The sequence below is a fragment of the Anarrhichthys ocellatus genome, unplaced genomic scaffold (assembly GCF_004355925.1).
Source record: "Anarrhichthys ocellatus isolate YVR2014 unplaced genomic scaffold, GSC_Weel_1.0 scaffold2, whole genome shotgun sequence".
In the NCBI taxonomy this organism is placed as follows: domain Eukaryota; kingdom Metazoa; phylum Chordata; class Actinopteri; order Perciformes; family Anarhichadidae; genus Anarrhichthys; species Anarrhichthys ocellatus.
Window position 1 is genome coordinate 10,322,030 of NW_022280032.1, and position 23,679 is coordinate 10,345,708.

Consider the following 23,679-nt stretch of genomic DNA (forward strand, 5'->3'; position numbering starts at 1 on the left):
TCAGTGAGGACCTTTAGTGAAATAAACTGCCAAAAGTTTTTACATGTATTCTTTATAAACAAAATCTGTAGTTATTTTAACTTCTCACTTTCCTTATAACAGTTAAAAAACAGAATACAAACTAACCTAAGTTGCGAAAAAAGTCAAGTCCGGTCCATCAGATTTATGAACACATGTAAATAGTTAGGCCCTGCGCTCCTGTGATGATGAGTAATTGGCAGTAGGTCAGATGCTGTTGCTACAGTGTCTTATAAATCAACAAGTACAAAGACAGGAGCGAGCGCTGACTATCGGGCGTGTTAGTGCCCGGGTCGACGGGGAGGGAAGGAGCTGCTGATGGAGGGACAGAGGGCCGTGTTACACCGCGGGTCACTCCTACACCTAATGAGGTTACAGGCTCCTCGGTGCTGTGGCAGCACAGGGATCCAGCCTCTTCACAGCGCTTTTTGTTCTGCACATGGGAAGCTGCCAAACAAGCCTGAACACATTGAGAGAGAGGAGTTCTTTACCAAATTACAGATAAGCTCTTCATCTGTCATTCATGCTGAGGTAACTGCTCCTCGATTCAGGTGTTACACACACACACACAGAAGACACACTGAACAATCTTTTAGGGTTTTGGAAAAAACATTATCAAACACGCCAAAGACCCTTTACCTTTAACGTAATGAGAAATGTCTCAAAGACTTCATTTTGACTTTCTTTCTGTACGTTGCCAGCAGTTTCCATGCCTAATCAATTGGGTCTCAGTCACTGAGCTTGGCTTAACCCCTCGCTTAACCCCTCTCTTAACCCTCCCATCAACACGCCTACCTAAAAGCTTCTCGGCTAAATGAGAAAAGGCAGCTCTTTCATAGCAGCTTATCAAACGGTATTAAAGGGGGGAACTGGGACCTGCCCAGTCCTGGCCCGGGTTTCTTGGCTTGTCGCTGTCTTTTCTGCTCTGCTGACAGATTTATCTGTTGTGATGACGGAACAATACAAGTGAAGAGGATTAGGTTCAAACTACCTGACAGACTACCTTTAGGTGGTCTCTGCATGCAATGGTCCACAGAAAAAAACAAAGCAGGCACCAGAGTCTTACTGTGAGGACACACGTCTCACCAAAGACATAATGTTTAAAGTAAAGGTTTGTTTTGCAAACCGGCTCCGAGCTCTGTAAATGTTGATCTCCGCGCCGCGCAAAGAAGTCGACATTCTAAGCAAATGGGTAACGGTTTGTATGTAATTATGGGGACAGTGTATGTAGCCATTAAGCTGAATTTGTGTACAAACTTTATGAAACAATGTTTTCACCCAGCTCCACCCAGTGTTCTCAAACAGATACGAAACTTTGGAAAGTATATTTGTTAGATGAAATGAGTAATTATCAGTTACCTCTCCATGCATTGAGGCTATGAACAAAACCAAAGAGACTATTGGAAGCATGGGTGGCTAACAAATGTTAGCATGCTAACATGCCAAGATGGTGAACTTGGCAATCATTACACCCAATACATATCAGTGAGTAAGCATTTTCATTGTGAGCATGTTAGCATACTAAACTGCTTTTGAAATGTAGGCTAAGCATTAACCCTTGTTCTAACTATTTGTGCTAAGCTAGGCTAAACAATGTCCCAGCACTTCAGTATCTCTGTACTGAAAACACATGACATTGATATAGGTGATGGAATTCATATTGGGACTGTGGGTAAGACAGCCAACAACCATATTTCCCAAAATGAGCGTCCCATTAAGTTCCAATCTGTCAGTGCGTGGTCACACCCCAACAGAACACAGTAACAGGATGAGCAACTAGTTTCCCCTCAAACACTGAGGGCTGAGCATGAAGACACAAGCGAGGAGCATGGCTCCTGAATAATACAACGGGGGGAATCTTATCCAATTATTGTCCAGAGTGACCATTGTTACCCCAGCTGATGAGAGGCCAGAAGCAGCTGGTGATTCCTGCGACAGTGTCCGCAGACCAGCAGACCAGCCAGATTGCACTTCGTAGGCTCCTCCCACCAGACAATTTAATTAAAGCAGAGAGGAGGGCACCGCCTCAGCGCTGCCCCACCAACAGATGGACGACAACTGGCGGAGTTCATTAAGGACTGCGTTCAACTTTAGTCTGTACCTTCAAATCAGGAGTTCACTCCTTCACAACTGCAACCCGACAAAGACAGAGACAAGTAGGACACCCCTCTCCTTACACCAGTTTCATCATTATACTGCTTCCTAAAAAATCATACGAGTGGTAAACAAAGCTCTGTGGGCCGAGTCCACTGCAAACCACAACAAGGCTGCTGGAGTAAACATTTTAAGGTCGAGTATAAACTTGTGTGTTTACGAGACATGATGGCATATGATTCAGTGGACTGTGTGAGTTCTGGGCAAACATGGAAAAAGGATAATTCTACAAACTGTGTTTATTCAATAAAATCAGCCAAGATTAATCAAAGGCCAGTGTGGCGCAAAACCAAAGCTTCCACAGAAACCACAGACAGCCTCTAGCTGGAACAAATACACCAAGAAGCTCAGAACTATTTCACTCCCTATTTGTCTTGTGGTGAGGAAACAAACAGGACATTGTTTGGGGAAGAAATGACAATGACAAAATACAATTACATCAGAGCTGAAACTTTTAGATGATTTTCCATTCACGATTAAGCTAATTCTTTCAATTAATCATCAGATTACTGCACAACCAAACGGCAGCCTTCATTATAATGATACACATGTCTGATCACATCAGGGCTGGAACTAATGATTCAAATACTCTATGATTAATTTGATCAATAATCTCATCTAAATGTCCAAAACACTGACAAATATTTTATTATGTTATTATTATTGACAGATAGCGACAACGAAAGTCATTCACTCATTTTTTTTAAAACCGGGAAGTAATGATCAAACTGAATAGCATGCTGCTCACTTTTACCGCCTGTGACAACGTTCTGACGCTGCTGCTCTGGGCTGTATCTGTCAGTCTGCTGGAGGCCCGAGCTAGGAACCTTATTACCCACGCTGCCCTTCACCTTCCCCCACGTCCCAAGATACAACTCCCACCAGTCCCAACCAGGCTCTGACAGCTGGCCAAAGGAAAACGTCTTGGTTGTCAGAGCACCATGCTCCTGACAGTTCATACCTACACGACGTTCATGTTGCTCTGTTCTAGACAGGCTTCAACTGAAACCATTGGGAAACACAAGTGCTCAGTAATAAGGCAAGAAAAGAGCAGCACATCGGGAAAATTGATATTCTCAATCACTGTGAGTAAAGAAAAAAACCAAAATAAACCATTAGAGGCCTCAGAGGGAGAAACACACTGGGGTCAGAGACTAGACGTAGCCTAGAAAGCAGGGGAGGACTGAGGGGAGGGTGGGACCCAAACAGCAGTGCAGGAGGGGGAGTGTCGGGTGTTGTCTAAGGAATTAGTAGAGAAAGTGGAGACTGAATCAGATATGGGGGAGAAAAACAAATCTCTAGGTGAGTCAATGACATGAGAGATGCTTGTTAGGTCAAATAATCTAAAGGGTCCCGACTTGATGTGACTCAGGGGCCAGACAGCCATGCTGACGGAGACTCTATTTATTTGACTTTGTCCAGGGATTACAGAGAGAAGTGCTCCCTAGGCTGCCTCGTCGGCCAATCGCTTTGCTCCTCTCGGCTTCGGCTGGATATTTCTCTAAGAAGCTGCTGAAGCAGAACTTGACAAAACTTGCTTTTGTGCCGAGGTAAAAGAAAGACAAAGCAAAGGCACCCGGACGGAGCCGCCTCCTTCACAGCGACACCGCTGTTGAATAGAGCACATCTACTGTGGCCCAATGACCTCTGACCTCCCACTGGGAGTACGTGGAGCTGAGGGGAGGAGCCCTCATATAGTGACAGCTTGTGAGCTACTCACATCACACTGGTCTCCTCCTCTCTCTTTACGGGACGCTGTGCCACCCACCTCAGCCACTTCTTTCTTCGCCCCTGGGGAAATTCGGTAATAGCCTATCCAGCCGGCCCCCCTCGTCACTGATGGGATACCATAATCTCTCAGTCCTCACGCCCAGAGGCATGCACAGTGGGATGTTATGATGGCTCGAACCGCAACTTGGCAGGAAATTTATGCCTCATTACAGGAAGTGGGCTGTATATTCTCCTCATCATAAACACGGTGGCAGGTGTTTTAATTCCTCCTCTCAGTCTAAAATTGATGCGAGTTTTACCGTTAAAAAAAAAAAACCCCATCATGCAACAAAACCTCTGTGACAGATGTTTCAAATCAACTATAGTTATAAATGTCTGCCATTATATCTGACAATTATATTTATTTATACAGCTGTATGAAGTGTAAGAGAAAAGGCAAATCTCTGAAAAAATGTCAAATTCACTTGCCTTTGTTCAATAAAGTCTCGTGAATTCATGGCATTTCATCTGGAAATCCAATTTACTATTGTCTAAACCAGTGACATCTGAGTCGTGCGAGCCCCATAGACACGAGACAATGCTCGCTCTCGTGCTGGGAAGCTCCTCTATTGGTACCATCTGCACAATGAAAACACAGCTAATCTGGTCTTCATCAGCCAATAACCAAAGGCAAGTTGGTTTGGAGTAAGCGATACTCTACATTGGGAGGGTGAGACACGGGGCGACACAGCCAAACACGACTCATCAGGGAGGAGACATGCCAAAGGGCTGGCATGACCTGTGCACTACTGCAGACTGCTGCAAAGCAGACCGGCACAAAATGCACCAGAGAGGATGTGAACTGGTAACAAACTATTGAGATGGACATCTATGGTAAAAAAAAAGTAAGGGTATAGGTGCATAGAACAGTTTGATTATTAATATACAACCAATATCTTAGAACCACCTCACTAATAAAAGACACGTATAACTCATTCACGCTGTCTATTGTATCTATGGGATGGGTGTGTTGCTCTACCTGTTTCTCTAAGATGCGAGAGATCTCTCCCAGAGTTCGGTCCAGACCAGACACTTTGTTGTTGGCGCTCTGGCCGCTGTCTTGACCCTGCAGCTGCTTCAACAGGTCCTTCACCAGGCGCTGCAACCTGAACACACGAGAGCCGATGGAGGTTAAAGATCCGTTCACAAACACCAGATCTCCATCCGTGTCTCCACGCTACGTCGGCCAACTTCTATCCACCACAGAAGAGCTGAAAATCTTACTTCAATGTATGATTAGTCAATCAACAGAAACAGAAACAATTTTGATGGTAATTTATCTGCAACAATTTGGATCATTTGCTAAGCAAAATGCCAAATTGTGCTTATTCCTGCCTCTGGAATGTAATGATTTATTTGTATTTGTTTGTGTGTGTGTGTGTGTGTGTGTGTGTGTGTGTGTGTGTGTGTATATATATATATATATATACACACACACACACACACACACACACACACACACTATGTATGTATGTATGGATGGATAGATGGATAGATAGATGACTAAATGATAACACGGAAATGATATAAAATAATTGTTAGTTGCCGCCCTACACCAAAGCTTTATAGTCACTAGAGTAAATTATAAAAAATGAAGTAAACCTATGAAACTTTAAATTGTGAAAAGATAAAGACTTACTTGGCCTTGTACGGGGACTCGGGGACCTGTGTCTTTGCCTCCACTGACCGCTCATATTCCTTCGCCCTGCAGGAGGAAAAGTAGGAAAAAGTCTTTGACTACCAGGAAAAAAGTGTTTGGCCCGTCAGTGAAGAACACAACGGATGAAAGTGTGAAGAGATCGAGAAAAAGTTCAAACTGAGTCTGTTTATTTGGCCTGTCAGCCGCTCACCAAGTAACTCTGTTTAAAATAATCAGACACCGGCTCTGCAGGGACGAGTGTTTGGCTGCCATCGACTTAACTCTCCTTTTAAAATCCGCCTTCCTTTGAGTCGTTCTTAACAAGGGAGGCTCAAGTTCTTCACTTCACTCACTGTCAAATAAACAGTTAAAGGGGGTTACGAGCAGTGTTTTCAATGCGAGACCTCGTAAAAGGTCATGGTCATTAGGGGACCGGTATCTACGGGGCACTGCTCCAACAGCCAGACTCGGAGAAACACAAACCCTGTTCTTGTGTGTGGGGGATTCTATCTGTCAGTCAGGTATTCCCAGACATGATAAGTAACTATTGATCAGAGTGAGATTGAGCGCCTTCCGGTTACCCATCTCTACACTGATAGGATCACAAAGTTCCTGGAAGACGACAGGTGGATTTGTCCCGGCAGGCCGTACGTGGATCGACCAGACCCTCATCCTCTAATCACAATCTCTTGTTTTCAAGGACGGTTCTCGAAAAACAACTGATAACTCACCTCACATTACATTATTATTATACACATTACAGTCATTTAGCAGACGCTTTTATCCAAAGCGACTTACAATTCAGATTTTATCACATTTCTACACCGTGGGCACAGCTACAGGAGCAATCTTTGGGGTTAAGTGTCTTGCTCAAGGACACATCGACATGCGATTAGCAGAGCCGGAACCGGGGATCAAACCACCGATCCTCTGATTGAAGGACGGCCCTGCTATCCGCTTACCCACAGTCGCCCTATAAATAGATGCATCTGTTAAAAAACGGTTGTTAAGATTAGAATTTTAAAAAAGCAGCCCTGTCTTATCAAATACTATACTGTTCTTCATATTCAAATATCAAGGTAAAAATCTCAACATGCAATCAACAAGACCGGCCATATTTCTATCAAAAAGAGGAAAAGAAAAACGCTATCACTGTATTAGAATCTCAATAGAGCAGGTTGTGATCGAGGATAACAATATACATTCATTGTATAGTTATGCTCCGTGTCCGGTGAGCAGGATAAATGAGTCGCACAGAGTTGCTTTCAGAAGGGCCTGAACTGTATCCGCCCTGTTTGTCATTTATGATATTAAAATATTAATATCAGACAGGTTTATACCTAAACAGGTCAAACAGGGAGCAATTGCAGAGCAATTCATTACTGTCAGAAGCAGCACATGTTGGGCCTCCAGCAATAAATATCAGTGATCAGCAAGAAGAGAAAACACAACTATATAATCAATTTAAACAGTTTATAACAAAACAGATCTCAACTCATTTTACAGAGACACACTCCTCTCCAATGCTGCAGAAACACATTATTCAAACTGCGACGTCAATGTACACAACACAGACCTAGAAAGCAAGCCAGGCATCAGTTCAATGGCAATAAAGAGAACTAAAATTATACTAATACTTCAATAACTCAATGTACTTAAACCCCATGTAGCTTGCATATGCATTGTTAAGGACGTAAGTTAATTCACGAGCAGGACCGTTCCCCTTAATCTAGGGCAGCAGATGCTAAAATGAGTTAGGTCATGCTTACCACCTCATACTGTATATACCATTCTCCCTGCAGGAGTTTCTTTGCACACACACACACACACACACACACACACACACACACACACACACACGCACGACTCTGTTCCCTGCAGAGCAACCCACAAGCAGCCAGCTACAGACAAGCAGCTTGTACCGGAGCATAAGTGGAGACCATCCTGACACTAAGTGACAGACTACTTACGTGAAATTTTAATAGCATTTTTTTTCTATCGCACAACACTTATCATGAAAGGTTTGCCAAACCGCTAAAAAAAGAAAAAAAAAAACTTGGGTTAAAAAGTGTTTTCGCTGCTTTATGACAGAGCAAGGCTGCAATGCTGGCCTGGTGAGAAGCACTCACGTTTTACGGACACCATACGGTGTTCCAATAAAACGCTTCATTTCCACCCGGCGGTGAAGCGGCTCACCTTTATGTTTACTGGCACTCCGTGTTATTTATGACCTCTGAAAGCCTGCTGCCTTTGAGTGCTGGTCTCAGCAGGGCCGGCGCAGGAGTGACGGTGAACAGGGACGGATCATGTTGTCACTTCCTCAGTACCGCTGAGCCTCACAAAGCCTAGAACAGCAGCACTGAGAATAAAGCGCTGTAGCGGCTACAGGGTTTCGGCCTGTAGCCGCTACAGGGTTTCGGTCTGTAGCCGCTACAAGGTTTCTGCCTGTAGCTGCCTCTTTTGAGTCTTTTTTCCTGAAAAGCCTAATAATAATGAATTCTCTTATTAGAGACCAGAGGTCAATCATGACAAGAGGTTGGAGGCTCTATTAGGATCAATTAACTTATGTAATAGTTGATAACGGTATAATTGGTTTACTTATGTCCAACTTTTAAGACCACATTATCAACAAGCCCTCCATTATATTGTAAATGGACGGCATATTTTTGGACACTGTTATTTATAGACTATTGTACTTGTCTGCTACACACATATTTTAGGTTTACATTGTGTTAGTGATTCCTCTGCCACCGACTGAGATTGATAGAGGCCGTATCTTACTTTGTCTCTTTTCATTATTGTTAGTATGCAACGTTCCTGCCTTCAGAGCGTATTAATGTCTCAGATATTAATACTTCCAATAATCTGCATCAATAACATCTTACAGGAAGTATTGTCAGGATTGTGTCTCTCTCCTCTCCCTCTCTGTTGTGACGGCCAGTTAAATTGATTGAGCTCCAGGTCCGGGTTCTGACACACAAGCAGCTATGCCTCCTTTTTGTTGATTACTATTGATTTTCTTTGATACTTCATTTAAAAATCAATAGCTCAGAAGAAGAAAAACAGGCATGGCTCATACATACTTCAACAAACATCCTGTACACAGAGGAAGGCTTCAGATTTGGCAATGCCATGGCAGCAATTTGGAGGAAAGCTCTTTGCAGGTGAAAGCTGGGGCCCAACAGATCGATTTGCAGTTTTGCTCCCCAATCCCAGAAAGTGGTCATAAATTAAGCTCATCAGTGTTACCTTGTGGACAGCCAGGATGCACATAACATCTGCTTTCCATCTCCTTGTCACTCATAAAAAAAGGCCTGGCAAAGTTTTGTCCTCTGCACCTCTGACAGGATGCCGAGGGAGAAAAGGAAAGAGAGGGAGAGAGAAAGAAAATGGATGCATTACCTGGAGTTCATTCTGGCACGGAGCTTCTTAGCTTTCTTCCGTGCCTTCTGCCTCTCTTCTCCATCCTTCATGCTCTCAGAAGACACAGAGCTGTCCGTCACTATATCCACGATGTATTTCTTCAAGGAAAGATGCTCCTGGAGTAGACAAAATCAATACATCAAAGAGATTGCAGGCAATTGTAAGAACCATTACTTATAACAGGCTTCTAAAATAAGCTATCGTGTCTGTTTTTGGTGCAAAAACAAGCCCATAAATCACTGGTGGAAAGTAAATAAGTACTTTTACTCTGTACTGACAAACAGTTTTAAGGTACTTGTACTTGAGTATTTCCATTTTCAACCCCAGTATATTTCAGAGGGAAGTATTGCACTTTTTACTGCATAAATTTATCGAAAATCTCCGTCTATTTACAAAACACGTAATCAGCTTATAAAATAAAAAGTAAAGGCTCGGAATACTTCTCCCACTACTGTACAGAGAACAGGAAGACGTTCTTCTAGGAGCAGAGGTTGTACACTTCAGATGTGGCACTGAATGTATAGTGTGCCATGTAGATCCATACCGCTCAATAACGCCATAGTATCCTGTAATTACCCCCAATGCTTTAGTCTTTTGAAGCCGCTCGCCCATGGACCATGCTAAAAAGGCTGGAGGTGTTGCCTCCTGTCTGGCCCTGTCAGATGACTCGGATATTTCCACCAGAAGAAAAGGGAATGTAACCCAATTTGAACAACACTGTGCATGTGCAAGAAACCAATTACCCAATTATGCTGTCATCCAGCACCCCGGAGGATAGGACGGCCTCACAGATAAACGGTTTCCATTCAGACGTCGAGCTAACCCGTGCGTGGGATGCCGTGTACCCGATGGTCACGAGTGTCGTCAGTACACCTGCTGCCTGAATTGGGTTTTCACTTCTCAAAAGGGCGAGAAAACCTGTTTTCTAAACGAGCTTCTTACTATAAAACTGAACCGTTTTGGTTATCTTACATGACACATATCCTGTGGTTATATTGTTGTCTGTGCTTCATTCAATGTTTGGAAGTCGGCGGGACTCCATTGGGAAAACGTGGTGTCACATACATGCTCATGTTGCCAGCAATTTCAATCAAATCTGCTTATACCACACCAAAACATTCCTAATGGTGCAAATTGGCTTTTGGGAGTAAAAACCCCCTGTTGTATATATTTTATAAGAGTTTTATTGTTGTGCACTTAGTAATGCTTATTCAATATTATGGAGAAATATGTCAGATTTGAAGCACCATCTTACGGAGCTTTAATTTCTATCAAGTAGTTAAGATCAAGTAACTAACTTAAGAACTATTTTAGTCCTTTTTTGGGGCCTAAAAGCAACAAGAGTAAAATAGGGGGGAGAAAGATGCTGATATGAAGGAAGTGTGTGTGTGTGTGTGTGTGCGCACACCTCTGCCCTCTCCTCCAGGATACTACAGGTCAGTCATGACTCATGGCTGTAGCGGTCCCTCTCATGGGAGGCAGCTGTTCAGTAATCTCTCTGAGAGGCTATCCAGTGCACAAGCCACTCACTTAATGGAATTTCTCAGTAACACATCCAAAGCATCTTTGCAAAAATCACACCTGTCACATAAAGGGCTACCTGAAATATTAAGCTGTCAAATATAGTATAATGCTGACATAGAGACCACGATACCGACTATGAGAGCAAATAAATATATAATGACTACATCCCATTTCCTGTTGCTGGGAGGTGAGACAGAATGGTAGAAGTTGTTTGAGACAATCAGACTCGATGACAGACAGGTGCCAACCACTGAACCGTTGTAACAAAGCAGCAAAGACGCTGGCCTGAGGGCATCGCTACCACACCACAGATTGCCTCTGGTGGGAGGAATACGATACCGCTCTACACGTCTCTCCCTTTCCCCGACTACACAGATCCAAAAGGCTCCCACACAAATACAGATTACATGGGATATGTTCATCCACTGCCTCTTTTGTCACACACAAAGGCCTGAGAGGTAGGCTTTCCATTTGGCGTGAAACAAACAGCTGTATTTCATGCCGGCTACTAGATAAGATGCGCAGTGTTGAGTTACCATCAGGACAGTGGTTTACATGACATTTTTGTATTGAACTGCATACTATCAGTGACATTTAAGGAGGGGACGAGTCACTCAAAGACAAAAAAAAAAAAAACAACCTCAAAACTATTCACTGGTTCTCTCTTTCAACAGCAGCTTCACTGCTATAACTAGACTAATGTCAGATCTCAAAACAGTCTGGGGGGGAGAGGCTCGCTTCAGCTGGCAGTCTGGATATTTCATCAAGGTTCGCAATTTGTGGCCATCAGCGCAGCTTTGACGACAAGAACTTCAGCACTATTCAGTGCCTTTGGGAGCTCTCATACCCTCTATTGGCCGTGCTTACTGAGCACTATAGACAAGCAGAAGAGCGTTTTTTTTTTAGCTGTCGTGTCTAAAGGTGATCAATAAATAAAGTCCTTATGTCAGAAGCCATGCGTCTTGAATATTACCTGCAGCGTATTAAACCAGGACAGATAGCGGACGAAAAGAGCAATTGCAGTTCTCAAGCTCCCTCCCCATACATGGATCCCACCCTGTTGATAATTCTGGTATTTTTCCAATTTAATTCACAAGTCAAAATGAGAGGAAGTGACCAAATATGAAGGCGCGGGGCATCTGCTGCTCGCTTCTTCTGCCGAAAAACTATAGAGTGACCTCTGCACAGTTGAACCAACCGTCTTCATTTTAATTAAAAATCTTTCATCGCCGGAAGAGTTATGGAGCCGCAGTCTGGAAAATAGCTGGCAGTGGTATAAATGAAATAGTGGACACCAAAATGAGCTTTGATATAAATAACAAGGAGCCACATAAGTCTATCTAAACAAAGTCTCCAGGCGTAGATCTATCGGACGGCTTAATATACTTTCACATAGAGAAAGAAATAGTAGTTCTGGACATCTAAATATCATCTATTAGAGATGCTACACTGATTAACAATCCAATCCAATAACAACACACTTAATACAGACTGTTCACATTTAGATTTAGCCGGATACAGAACAGGACAAGGACGACTTTCAGCAAGGGCTTAAACTTTGACTGATAAGTATTGACAAAAAGACAATTTAGAAGCTGGGAAAACAGTAAAGCCTCAACATTATGGTTATCGGTAAAACTATATCATATGGAAAGAGACACATTGCAAATGTATATGCTCATATATGGACTGTTCATAGTGCTATATCGGTGAAGTGCCTTGTTTATCATACTATCAAACTGAAAAAAAAAAATGACCTGCATTTGTAAAGGAAATGATTTAGAGGAAAGGAAGGAGGGGGGTATCAATTATTCCTCGCTGGAAAAAGCTTTGAATGAAGGAGCTGCTGGGGCCAAAGGTGCTGCGTATAGCACCAACAGTTGTCAGCCTCACAATGAGCACTGCTGAAAAGCCAATCTCATATTGCAGCCTGAGAGGTTACCTTGCGTTAACGAGCTGCCTTCCCATGGAGAAGCGCTTAGTGACAAAAAAAAAAACGCCCGGAGACGAGGGGGTGATGTCACCCCTCCACTGAATCACTGAACCCTAACTGTGTACATTTCAAGGCCCATTTGTAACCGCACAAAGCCAGCGACGGAGCCGTGGCCGTATACAAGGGGATGCATAAACAATAATAATGACCACGTCATAAAAAGACAACTACGGTGTCTCTTTGTCTTTTAACATGACACATGCAGCGGTAATCTTTGACAGGATGAGTGGACGTTTGTTCCTGGCGGGGTGTGTGTGTGTGTGTGTGTGTGTGTGTGTGTGTGTGTACGCACCACTTCCTCGTCAGAGAGCTCCCGTCCTTGGATGCTGCTACTGTCTCGCACGGCCTGTTGGTGCCTCTTGCCCTTGGTGTGGCTGAACAGGTGCACCTCTGAGGTGATCTACAAACACAAACACGGTGGTCAGAGGTCACTGCTGCGGACACAATGGAGACAGAGGCAGGGAAGGGTCAACAGAGCCCCGTGGGATTCTGGTGAAACAATATACCACATGGGCTTTTCTTTACCAATGGGACATGACCTGTGTCTTTCCTGAACCTCCGTTTAAAGCAAAGACTAAGGCGAGGAAACGTGATGTTATGTGTAACTTGGCGATACAGATAAGATGCCTTCATGAATGCATTATCTTGTTCTTACAATACTAGTTGACAGAGTGTAGCTGTAGAAACCACTCAATACAACAACTCTCTTCTGGGATCATAATATATATTAAAAAAAAGACCTCAAAATGCCTTATTTCTTTTTCAAAAATAATATAATAATTAGCTTGGATTACATTGTAACTCAGTCAAATATTGCCAAAGGAGAGTTGTGGACTAGATGAAATAAAAGGTCTGAGAAATGGCCACAACACAAGTCAGGTGTATAGCAAGCAGTGTTGTTCTGCCATCTCTGGAAACCAGCCCATTTCAAATGGTTTGTGTTCAATGTCATTAAATGAAGTGCTCGCTGCTGATCCATCCATGATCTCTGGTGTCAGATGCTGGCCAAGGTCATCCAACATTTTAACAAGATTTCCCCCTTTGACTCCCAACCCTCCTCTTTACCTGATGCTGGTTTGAAGACTCAAGGTGTCCCACCCCCCCCCTTGTTGCCGGGGAAGCCCGTCCATCAGAGATAAATATGTCTGCTTGTGGATTTGTTGCCTGACACTCGAAAAAGAATAACCATGCCCAGTAATAAATCTTTGTTTAAGAGTCCATGTTTAATCAATGCGGTTAAATCCTCATTTAAATGCGCCCTCTTCCAAAAATCCTCTGAATCACCTTCCTCAGCATTTTTATGTACAACCAGTCTGCCAGTTAACATCGCGGTTATGCTGCAGCATGCATCCTTCTTCTTTTCTTCACACCCATGTGTACATTTGAAAGTTACCAGGACTTTGTGTTGTATTGAGGACGTGGAGGTTGTGGTGTTAGCAACATAGTGTATAGAAGTTAGGGAGACCAACATGAGCCCTGACGGGATGAAACTGTACATACCATAACACAGCACAGGGAGCACTGTTTCTTGCGCTCATAGGGTGTCAGTTTGGGGGCGTAGTCTGTGTTAGCATGTCGACCGCTGCTGAGCTCAGCAGCCTTCTCCTTCCTCTGCTCGATTTGCTCCATATGCCTGCGGCTGCTCTCATCATGCTACGGAAGAAACCAGAAAACCAAGGATCATGTGGGAAACTGGGATTCCTGTACGGAGTCCAAATGGAAATGTCCTGATTTAAACGTACCTTCAGCTGTATTTTCTTCTGCAGCTCCTCCATGGCCTCCTGTTGAGCAGCACTAAGAGCAGCCAGACGCTCTTCTCGATCTCTTCAGATACGACATAGAAAAGCAGTGTGAAACAACTGTACATGTAAATACAAGTCTCACATTTATCAAAGTAGCCACCTGTGTACACATACTTCCATACTGAAGGGATTTGGGAATACATACCTGGCTCTTTCCCGTGCTGCGTCTTCTCGAGCTCTCTCTTTTTCCTGCTTCTGCTGTTCAATACGAGCCTCCTGCTCCTTCCTCCGCACCAGCAGCTCCCCCACCCGGGCCTGCCGCTCTGCTTCCAGGACCCGTTTACGCTCCTACACAGGAAACAGAAGATATTGTTGAAGATGCACCCAAATGTGAAAATTTACGTTTAAGTACAATTATTCATTTCAAAATCAAGTATTGATTCTTGTAGCACCTGCACCGCCTCATCTCTGGCCTGCTTCTCCTCCTGTCTCCGCTGTCTCTCATCCTGCAGCTCGTTGAGGCGTTGCTCATACTCATTTAACTTGGCCAGGGCATCGTGCCTCTTGTTTTGGGCTTCCAGAGTGTTGATGAATGCGATTTCATTCACCTGTACAGACACATATACTTATTACCGAGGATATGAACATGAACACACACACACACACACAGTATATAATATTTAAATAAACATAAACACATGTACACAGAGGCGTATCTAGCCTAAATGTAAGTGTTGAAAAATTCTTTGAGCTAGAATCAACCTAACTTACACAAGCAACCCACATCACTCTGTTTTCAGGGACATTGTGTATGTATGAAAGAGACATTTGAAGCTGTAGATTTCATGTTTTACATTACACTTGATTTAGAAAATTCCTCAGCTGTCACATGTATATAGTTACTGCATTTCCCTCCTCTACCTTGGCCTCTTCTTCTTGAGCCTTCTTCACAATCGCCTGGAGCTGAACCTCTCGCTTTAACTCTGCGTGTAACAGCTTTTCGTCCATCATCCTCCGACGCTGCTCCAACAACTCCTCCTTCCATTTCCTCACCTCCTTCTCCTGCAGAAAGAATTATGTACATTATCTAGGACAACACAGACAATGGATTCATAATCTTTCAGTTGCAGTGTGTGCACATGGGGATTAATGCAAATACACAACACTTTATGGTTTTATGTGGTTAATTCTGATTTATTCTAGGTCTCACTCATCTTGCCATGGTCTTGAGAACAAAAACAAACTTCATGAAAGGCTGTTGATTTTGGCCAGGGGTCTCTCTCATGACTGTCTGCGGCCAGCTGGCCTGGATGCGACTTGAGGGGGTTGTAATATTTAGCGATTCTATCAGGCAGCGTGCTGACAAAACCTCTCATTATGAGCCAGGCTGGGCTTAGCTTGCGTAGAGTTTCTTCAGGGTGCTTTCCGTCAACTCGGCATGTTGTACTCACCCTCTCCAAGAGCTTCTGCAGTTTGAGCGTCTTTTCCTCCCGGAGTTTGTCCCTCAGCTGCTGTGCCTTCAGCTGTTTCTCCTCATGTTTCTTCTTTGACTCTGCAATGGTTCTGTCACAAACATGGAAACAAATCATTCATCTCAACCTCCTTATCAACAAAGGCAGACGTAGACTCTGATAGGCACTAGGGCCTGTTTAGACGTTCTGGGTGGTAACCGAAAAATAAAGAGGTCATATGCAGTAAGTGGGCCTTTGACTCTCAGGCTGCTGGGTTAAATCCTTGTCAAAATAAGGTGAGGGGATTGTGAACGAGGAGGGCGCTAAACAAGCAGAGAAGCTAATTGTACTGTGCGGATGCTGTCCGTGTGTTAGAAACAAATGAAGCTGTTGAAAAAGGGGCAGATGTGCTCAACCAATCACGGCATAAAGAAACTGTTTTGCACCTTTTGCGTGATGGTGAGGACAATTTCTCGTGCATGTGGATTCCATGTCCAGGAGGCCGAGCGGGTTCTTCCTCTACTATGTCCCCCCATGAGGTACTCTGACGCCATGGCTCACGGGCTACAGGAAAGACGAGCAAGGAAAACAAACGGATCAGTGTCGTGTTTGCCATTACAAAGAATGAGAGCTCAGTTTTTATTCAGATGTTGACATCCATACCGTCATAATCCGCCAGCATTTCACACCAATCAATATTGACACCTCCAACGCCGTTGCCGATGCTAGCCTGTGGTAAACAAATGTGTTGTTGATACATACAACATAAAATAAATAAATAAAAATAATCTAAACATGTACAGTATAAATGAGCAGGATTCATCTTACAGAGAAGTCTGTTTCGTTGTCAGTGTCCAGGTCGTTGTTCTCGGCCTGGATCTCTCTGGTCAACTGCTCCTCCTCAGCAATGGCGCTGGCAATCGCCTCCTCGTTGGCTTTCTCCAGTCGGTCGGCAAGCTCCTCTTTTTTGGCCAAGACCTCGGCCATGGACTGTGGCTGAACACATGTGACAGATACCAGCTCACACACAAAGCATTTCACACATGTTGAGTTCATACAAACGACCGCTGAGACATTACTTTTTTTTATATATATATATATATATATATATAGTTTGCCTGTTTTCTATCATTGCTTACATTATGCCAAAGAGCAGTTTCAATACTTCTGCCGCTCTCTATAGGTCAATTATGTTGACAAAATATTGAAACCCCTTTGATTATGATGCAGTATATATATATCACACCAACTAAAATAGAGCAGACATTTCGATTTTTCTCGTAAAGGAGTACAAATTATGAAATATCTTAAGTAAAGAAATGTGGTAAATATTTCTATTTGAATGAATAATATTCAATGTGCAGCACCTGTAATGCTACAGTTCAGCCTCTGTGCAGTTGGTTTAAACACTGAACACCATATATCAACCCAATCACAGTTTGTACCACACAATCATCACAAGTGAGGAAGCATTCAAGAGTCATGCAGGGCACATTTACCGTGAGGATGAAGCGATGGTGACAGGAGGAGACTGATGGTTTTGCCACAAGGAAACCGTTTACTTCAACCGTAAAAGTATTTTGGGAGTTTTCATGACATGGCAATGATAAGCGAATGACTCAGAGACTACTCCAGAGCAGCAACTACTCTAAATGAATTATAGAGCCTTCTCAACAGTATGTGTCTTTTATACGAGGTATGCATGGGAAGGTTTAGAAGTTCTGGATTTAAATCTTAAGCACACAGGTATTGCCTGTACAAGGTCAAAGACGAGACTGGTGTTAAATTTGAGGCCAAATAGCCTTCACGGCAGATTCCAGTTCAATTCACAAACTGTCAAAATCTGACAGTATCCCATTTAAAGGTGTAGTCATCCATGATTAAGTATACGGAGCACTTTGTTTGCACACTCCATGACGCTTAATAACAGCGACAACACCTGATGTAGGTGGACAGTGCTTGCCTCAGATCAGACGCTGGGTTGAATACAAACTGGAAAATCAGTCCGGGCGCCGCAGCATTATTTTTTGCACAGAATTTGGTATTTTGGCCAAAATAACTAAAACAAATTGAGAGATTAGATTCAGGCCATACCCCGGGAACACATGTTCAAGTACAAAAGTGATCTGCTCACAGCTATTCGTCACAGTGAGAGGCGCTATAACAACACTACACAGAGCTATGCAGTCTTTCCTGCACATTGGGACTGGAGGTTTCTTTAGATTGACTTTGTTTTGGCGGTGAAGTACCCTTGGGGATCCCCTCCCTCCCTCCCTCCCCTCCTCCCATCTCTCAGCACTCACAGTAGAAAGCTCTGTGGGGTCCAACACACTCTCCAGTTTCACGGCTGTCTCGGGAGTCTCAGCCTGTCCTGGAGCAGATGTGGCCATGCCCTGCGACACGCCACCCTCAGCCACACTGTCCCCAAAGGCCAACAGAGCACCAAGCCCATCCGTCTGGGGAAGGTCTGGGGATGTTGAGGGGGCCGGAGCAGGGAGGACCGGGACTGACAAGGTAATGTCTGTTGGTGAGGATGGGGGGGGCTCTGGGGCTTGGGAAGGGGTAGGAGCTGGTATGGGGGGAGGCGCGTCTTCACAGGGTGCGTTGACACACTGCACCGAGTCTTCTACACTCTCTGCTGGGGGCTGCACCGACAGTCACACACAAACACACGCACACTCAATTAAAGACATGCAGATTTCAAGCAATTCATGAGAGCAATAACATAAAATAAACTTAACAAAACATATTAAACCAATCAACACATAGCTGAAAACACAAATCATGCAGGAAAGCTGGTACTGACATGCCCTAAATATCCAATCATGATCTAAATAAACTGATAGATTGGAAATAATGACCATGTAACGTATGTAATGTATTTAAAAATCAACCGATGGCTGTAACACACTCTTACCATGTGTGTCTTGAGGCATCGACAGAGTATTTATTTCATGATAGTGAAAATGGGTTTTCTGCCTCTGAAATGTCAGCGTACAATCAATCGCCTTAAAGTTGATATGCCTGTCTGGACGGTCTGTCTACGAATACCAAGGAGCCCAAAACAAAAACAAATGTGGCTGATAAAGTAGTCTAGTGTTACTCTGCTCCTTGTGAATAATTGATATCAAGGGACCGCTCTGGGAGAAAGACGTCACAAGGTACTGAACCTCAGTACCTCAATCGTGTTCCCGTTCTCTGGACATCCAGCTTTGTCCAGGGGGTCGGGCTCCACGGGGCCCGGCTGCTCAGCGTCCTTCAGGGTCGTGTCCTCGTCCGAGGGACACAGAGGATGGAGTTGTTGCTCCTCCTTTGGTGGCAGAAGTGACTGGTCACACTTGACGCTGTCCTGCTTTGGGGGGACATGAACCAAGACGGGGCTGACCGTGGAAACTATGACGGCAGAGCGGGGCTTGGCAGTACGTCCTCGCTGGACCGTCTCCCAGCCCTCAGCATCCTTTTTACCTGGGAAACACAAGAGGTACGGTGTCAGTCAAGGATAAAAAGACGCGTTACTGCGCTCTCCATTCTCTTAAAGTGCATTCTGGGTCTGTGCAGAGGAGAATTCTTACCCAGTTTCTCTACAGGGGCGTTGGTTTGCTGACTGGAGCTCGGGACGGACTGAGTACACTTCACCCGGTCCGCCCAGCTGGGGCCTGCGTGGCAAAGCCGGGCTGCAGCCAGTGTAGGTGGGGGACCACTGAATAACACACACACACACACACACACACACACACGAGAACAAACAAATGTGAACCTGACAATGAAGCTTTCGCTGTGGGAAGGTCTGATTTTCAATTATATTACAGCAGCCTGTCTGAGAGGCTTCAGCCGTCTGAAGACAGCGTCTATCTAACACGCCAGCACTCTCCACTCTGAGGCAGCACGGGACTGTAGTGGACAACAGGCCTCCGTTATGATCAATATCCATTTCCTGCAGCATCCGATTACAGAGCAGTGCACATATTGAACCGATGCCTCAGCAGTCTTTAACTGACACTTTCATCTACACCTTCCACTGATTCCACGGCCAAAGAGTGAGAGACTCGACAAATTGCATTAAACAAATGCTTCACCGTCAGGAATCAATGTCTGTATTGTAAGATAACGTAGTCTGCATCTTCTAACCCCTTTAAAAACATTTAAAATATTGATTGGTTAATAGCAGAATGCCTTAGGAGTCAATTTTAATCAAATAACATGTTGATCTTTAAATGGATCAAATGCCTAATGGGGTTTGGTGAAATACAGTAAGAGAGCTTACCCAAAGGTGAGGGCGCGACGTGCACCTGGAGAAGGAACCATTCTGTCCGCTGAGGAGCTCGGCATCACATGACGTCCTGGAGACATCTTACGCACCTCCCAGGCTAACGACGTGGGCCTGAAGTAAAAGTGGCAAACATTACATAACCAACACTAATCACGATTCCTATTCGCCAAACACGCACAGACTTGGCTCACACTTTGGCAAATCAGTTAAATGGCTGATTTATTTGCAGCAATTTACGCAATAAACGGAGCATGTAAAAGTTTCAGGTTGTCCTATTGATTAACGGGAACAAATTGGGGAGGCAGCACTGGGAATTTCATTTCTTAGTCAATTTACGGTTGCAGTGGTCACTGTGTTAGAGAGAAGCCAATAAACTCATGGATCTCTTGGAATTAAAGCCAAGGCTATTGATCCGTTCTGTTTGCGACTCAAAGCCAGGGACCAGACGCCGGCACTTCCAGTTTCACCTCAGGGAGCGATTGAAAACGGGAGGTGACTGAGAGTGAGAGATAAAGAAAGGGGAAGATCACCTGTTCTGGGCATCTGTTTTCTCCAACTTCTCCTGGAGCTGGATCCAGTCTATGAGAGCTTTGAAGTCCCGTACGTAGTTGTCCAACATCATCAACACCTCCTAGAGACAGCAGTCACAACAGGAGGGAGAATGACAGAGATTACAAACACAAACATGAAGACAAGGTGCGATGCACAAACCATTTGTTGCACGACATTAATTTCAAAAGGCAAAGTCAATTTTGTTTCATAAACCAAGACAATTACATTTCAGTGTCTATAAAATGCAGCAACCAAACATTCAAAACTTGTCGTCATGTAACCATGTTTTCAAAAAATGTGGTTTTGTCTAAAACAATTCAAGCATAACGTAAGCATAAAGTGATGCTTTCTATCTTCGTTATTATTTGCTACTTAGAGCTTGTGATCAGTTTGATTAAATCATAGATACTTTTTTAAAACTAAAACCAATAACTGTGGCCCTTGAAATGATTGTTGAGAGTGCAAATCAGTGACTGGGACCTCATCGCTAGATCAGGAGTGTTGCAGACATATTCATGAGCGAAGACAAAATGTTGTCATTTAATTATTGCTGTATGAATTGTAATAGCTTTTTTTTCTATAATAGATTTTCATGTTGAGGGGGGAGTTCGTTATAAAGTCTGTGGCTTCTTGACATCTCCTGTCCCATTTCTTGTTATTTTTCACTATCTGGACTTTAAGAACTCTTACGTGTGTGATAATCAAATAAACAGACAAACGCTTGATTGAGAAACAACCGAGAAGGCAAACTCCTTCTAGAAAAGGCCTTTCATCTGTACTTGCAGTGACTCAGTGTTGGGCCGCGTGGAGCTTTTTCCCAGAGCTCTAATGAAACGAACACAGCTGATTGATGGGGAGCGTGAAGGGAGTGGTAATTGAGAGTAAAGCTCCACAGTGCTTTTAGTTAATAGACAAGTCAGGCCAGTGAAAGATGTGTCCAGCAGCAGGTCTGCTGATTAGAGCTGGTTAACAGGCAAAGACCACCACCATGGCGCAGTGTTCATTTGGTAATGAAGGCCGAGATAGAGAGAGGTTTGCTGCTCCTCTGACAGAAAGCAACAATGAGTGAAGGCACCGTAAAGTGGCTTTCAGCATGTTAACAGGCACACTTACCTAAATACAACCCTCGCATAACATTTCACAAGGAATGACAAAATGTTTAACCTTCCAGCGGCATTGCCATAAAATAGGATGGGCAGTAAAAGCTCATGGTCCACACGCAGAAACAAGAAGGAACAGGTAGAGCCGAGTTCAGACTGACCGCTGGTAAATTATTCACAGTTCTGATTGGTTGATTTTTTTAAAGTCAAACCATTCAAGACCAGAATAGCCTATTTCGGTCTACTTAAAACGGTTATATAAATTAAAAAGAATTAAATTCATTCATCTGCCTCCAAGCGAACAGGAATGCCAAGTACCTCTCTAGCCGGGTCTGTGTGATCCGTCTAATAAATCAGAGACGGGATGAAGGAACAGTTGATAGGAACTAATCAGGCCTGGGGGCTTGGGTTAAAGAGGGCTGGGCATTATTAATAAGCATATATGAATCATTCTGTGTGCAAAACATATTACATCAGCACTGAGGTTCTCATGCAACAAAATATAGCCTAAATGGAGAATTAGGCATCACTTCCTGACAATGGTTATGTTTATGTCCATAAGTTTGCGGGTGGAAAGTTGTTAGCAATTTATGTGAGAGCACATGATGCAGATTGCCCACGGCTACACTGGGGGTTTGTGGCTGGGGGTAATCAGAGCACTCTGCTTCCCCTCCAGATGACTCCATCATCTATCAGTGTCCATTAAGCCCGAGCTGGGTGGGATAGGGGCTTATGAACAGCACCCAGCGTCATGGCCATTAGACAGCATTAGGGTGGAGAGACATACAGTGGTGTGAGGGGGAACAGCCAGATGTCTGACACAGGCCAACTGGCAACATCCTGATCACACCACAGGGAGCTGCACTGTGGCACTGACAGCAAGCCAACCGCACCACAGGGAACTGGGCTCCGGTACTGACCGCAGAACGTCACCAGAACCATGGTCGGCGTAATGCAGCATGGCAGAAGAATCAATAGAACACAGGACCATCAGTATCAAAGCAACATCACAGTATCACTTCAAGGCTGCACCCAAACAAACACACCGACTCCACAGAAAGGAGACGAATGCTGTTGATTAGATGTGCAACATGTTGACCAATGGCCAAGCCCCATTTCAGCAAATGCCTGACGACAAAACACAGTGCATGGGCAATATTGTTTACAGTCTGTCACCGGGCCCAAGAGAGAGTCCTGTGATGATTCTTTCAGCAGCGAGCCTTCAGAGAGCCCCTCTGACATAAAGCAGAAATCAAGAGGAATGTGAGCTGTGAGGGAGATGTTGTGTTATGATCTCAAAGTCCCCCTCTAGTGTTCATAAATCCCAACACCTTTCAGGCTCCACAGATCATGAGCCCACTCATCCTGACACTAGAATCTGCATTTCTAGCTGCCAGTGTTTTTTGTCTCTCCTCAAAGCGGACTAACCTTGCATTCTACGACACTCTGATCGGATTCACAGGTGACGTAAATCTCGTCCACAGCTCGACGCAGGTTGTCGAAGAGGAAAGCCCAGTAGCGCGCTCGCAAGTCCACCTTGCGGGGCTGTCTGGCTTTGGTGGGGCTCTTCTCTGGCCCCTTATCCGACGAGACACCAGCCGTGCCTTTATTTTCGACTCCAGCATTCTGGGGAGACAAAGTGTGGACCAGACATTGCGGTAACAATGACAAACTCATCGCAGTGTCATGCAAGTCTGTAGTTGCTTTTATATATTGCAAGCACATTACTTTTTTTTCCTGTTGGTTGGGACATGAGGTTCAGCTTTTATATAACTTTTGAACTCCCTTGTGGCAATGTTGGCTCCAAAGAGTATCCCAGTGGTTTCAGGAAGTATTAAATATTAAAATAAAAAGCATCAATAAATTTAGGGGACTAAAAGAAAAAGAAAAAAAGCTAAAATAACATTTCACTAGTCCAGTGAGACATCTGGCTCACTGGACGCATATCTTTTTACAAATTTCGCAACAACACCTAAAATGAAATTAGGAGATCCGAGTTGAGATTGATTTTTGTTGGGTGCAGCAAAGGAATATTTAGGCACG

The 23,679-nt window shown here is 44.0% G+C and overlaps 1 protein-coding gene across 3 annotated transcripts in view; it reads right to left on the minus strand.

Moving 5' to 3' along the window:
• The window catches only part of scaper (S-phase cyclin A-associated protein in the ER), a 53,340-nt gene that overhangs the window by 23,495 nt on the left and 6,166 nt on the right, over positions 1 to 23,679 (minus strand). For 2 of the 3 annotated variants that reach the window (XM_031858287.1, XM_031858297.1), the window contains exons 4-22: positions 23,065 to 23,262; positions 20,515 to 20,615; positions 19,979 to 20,095; positions 19,287 to 19,414; positions 18,893 to 19,179; positions 18,018 to 18,359; positions 16,543 to 16,710; positions 16,378 to 16,444; positions 16,161 to 16,278; positions 15,715 to 15,826; positions 15,185 to 15,325; positions 14,716 to 14,871; positions 14,469 to 14,611; positions 14,264 to 14,345; positions 14,022 to 14,174; positions 12,814 to 12,921; positions 8,984 to 9,120; positions 5,582 to 5,647; positions 4,922 to 5,048 (exon numbers count right to left, since the gene is read on the minus strand). In XM_031858287.1, coding sequence (XP_031714147.1) covers positions 4,922 to 5,048; positions 5,582 to 5,647; positions 8,984 to 9,120; positions 12,814 to 12,921; positions 14,022 to 14,174; positions 14,264 to 14,345; positions 14,469 to 14,611; positions 14,716 to 14,871; positions 15,185 to 15,325; positions 15,715 to 15,826; positions 16,161 to 16,278; positions 16,378 to 16,444; positions 16,543 to 16,710; positions 18,018 to 18,359; positions 18,893 to 19,179; positions 19,287 to 19,414; positions 19,979 to 20,095; positions 20,515 to 20,615; positions 23,065 to 23,262 — 2,751 coding nt within the window. The remainder of the gene's footprint in view (positions 1 to 4,921; positions 5,049 to 5,581; positions 5,648 to 8,983; positions 9,121 to 12,813; positions 12,922 to 14,021; positions 14,175 to 14,263; positions 14,346 to 14,468; positions 14,612 to 14,715; positions 14,872 to 15,184; positions 15,326 to 15,714; positions 15,827 to 16,160; positions 16,279 to 16,377; positions 16,445 to 16,542; positions 16,711 to 18,017; positions 18,360 to 18,892; positions 19,180 to 19,286; positions 19,415 to 19,978; positions 20,096 to 20,514; positions 20,616 to 23,064; positions 23,263 to 23,679) is intronic. The other variant, XM_031858306.1, reaches the window with a different exon arrangement.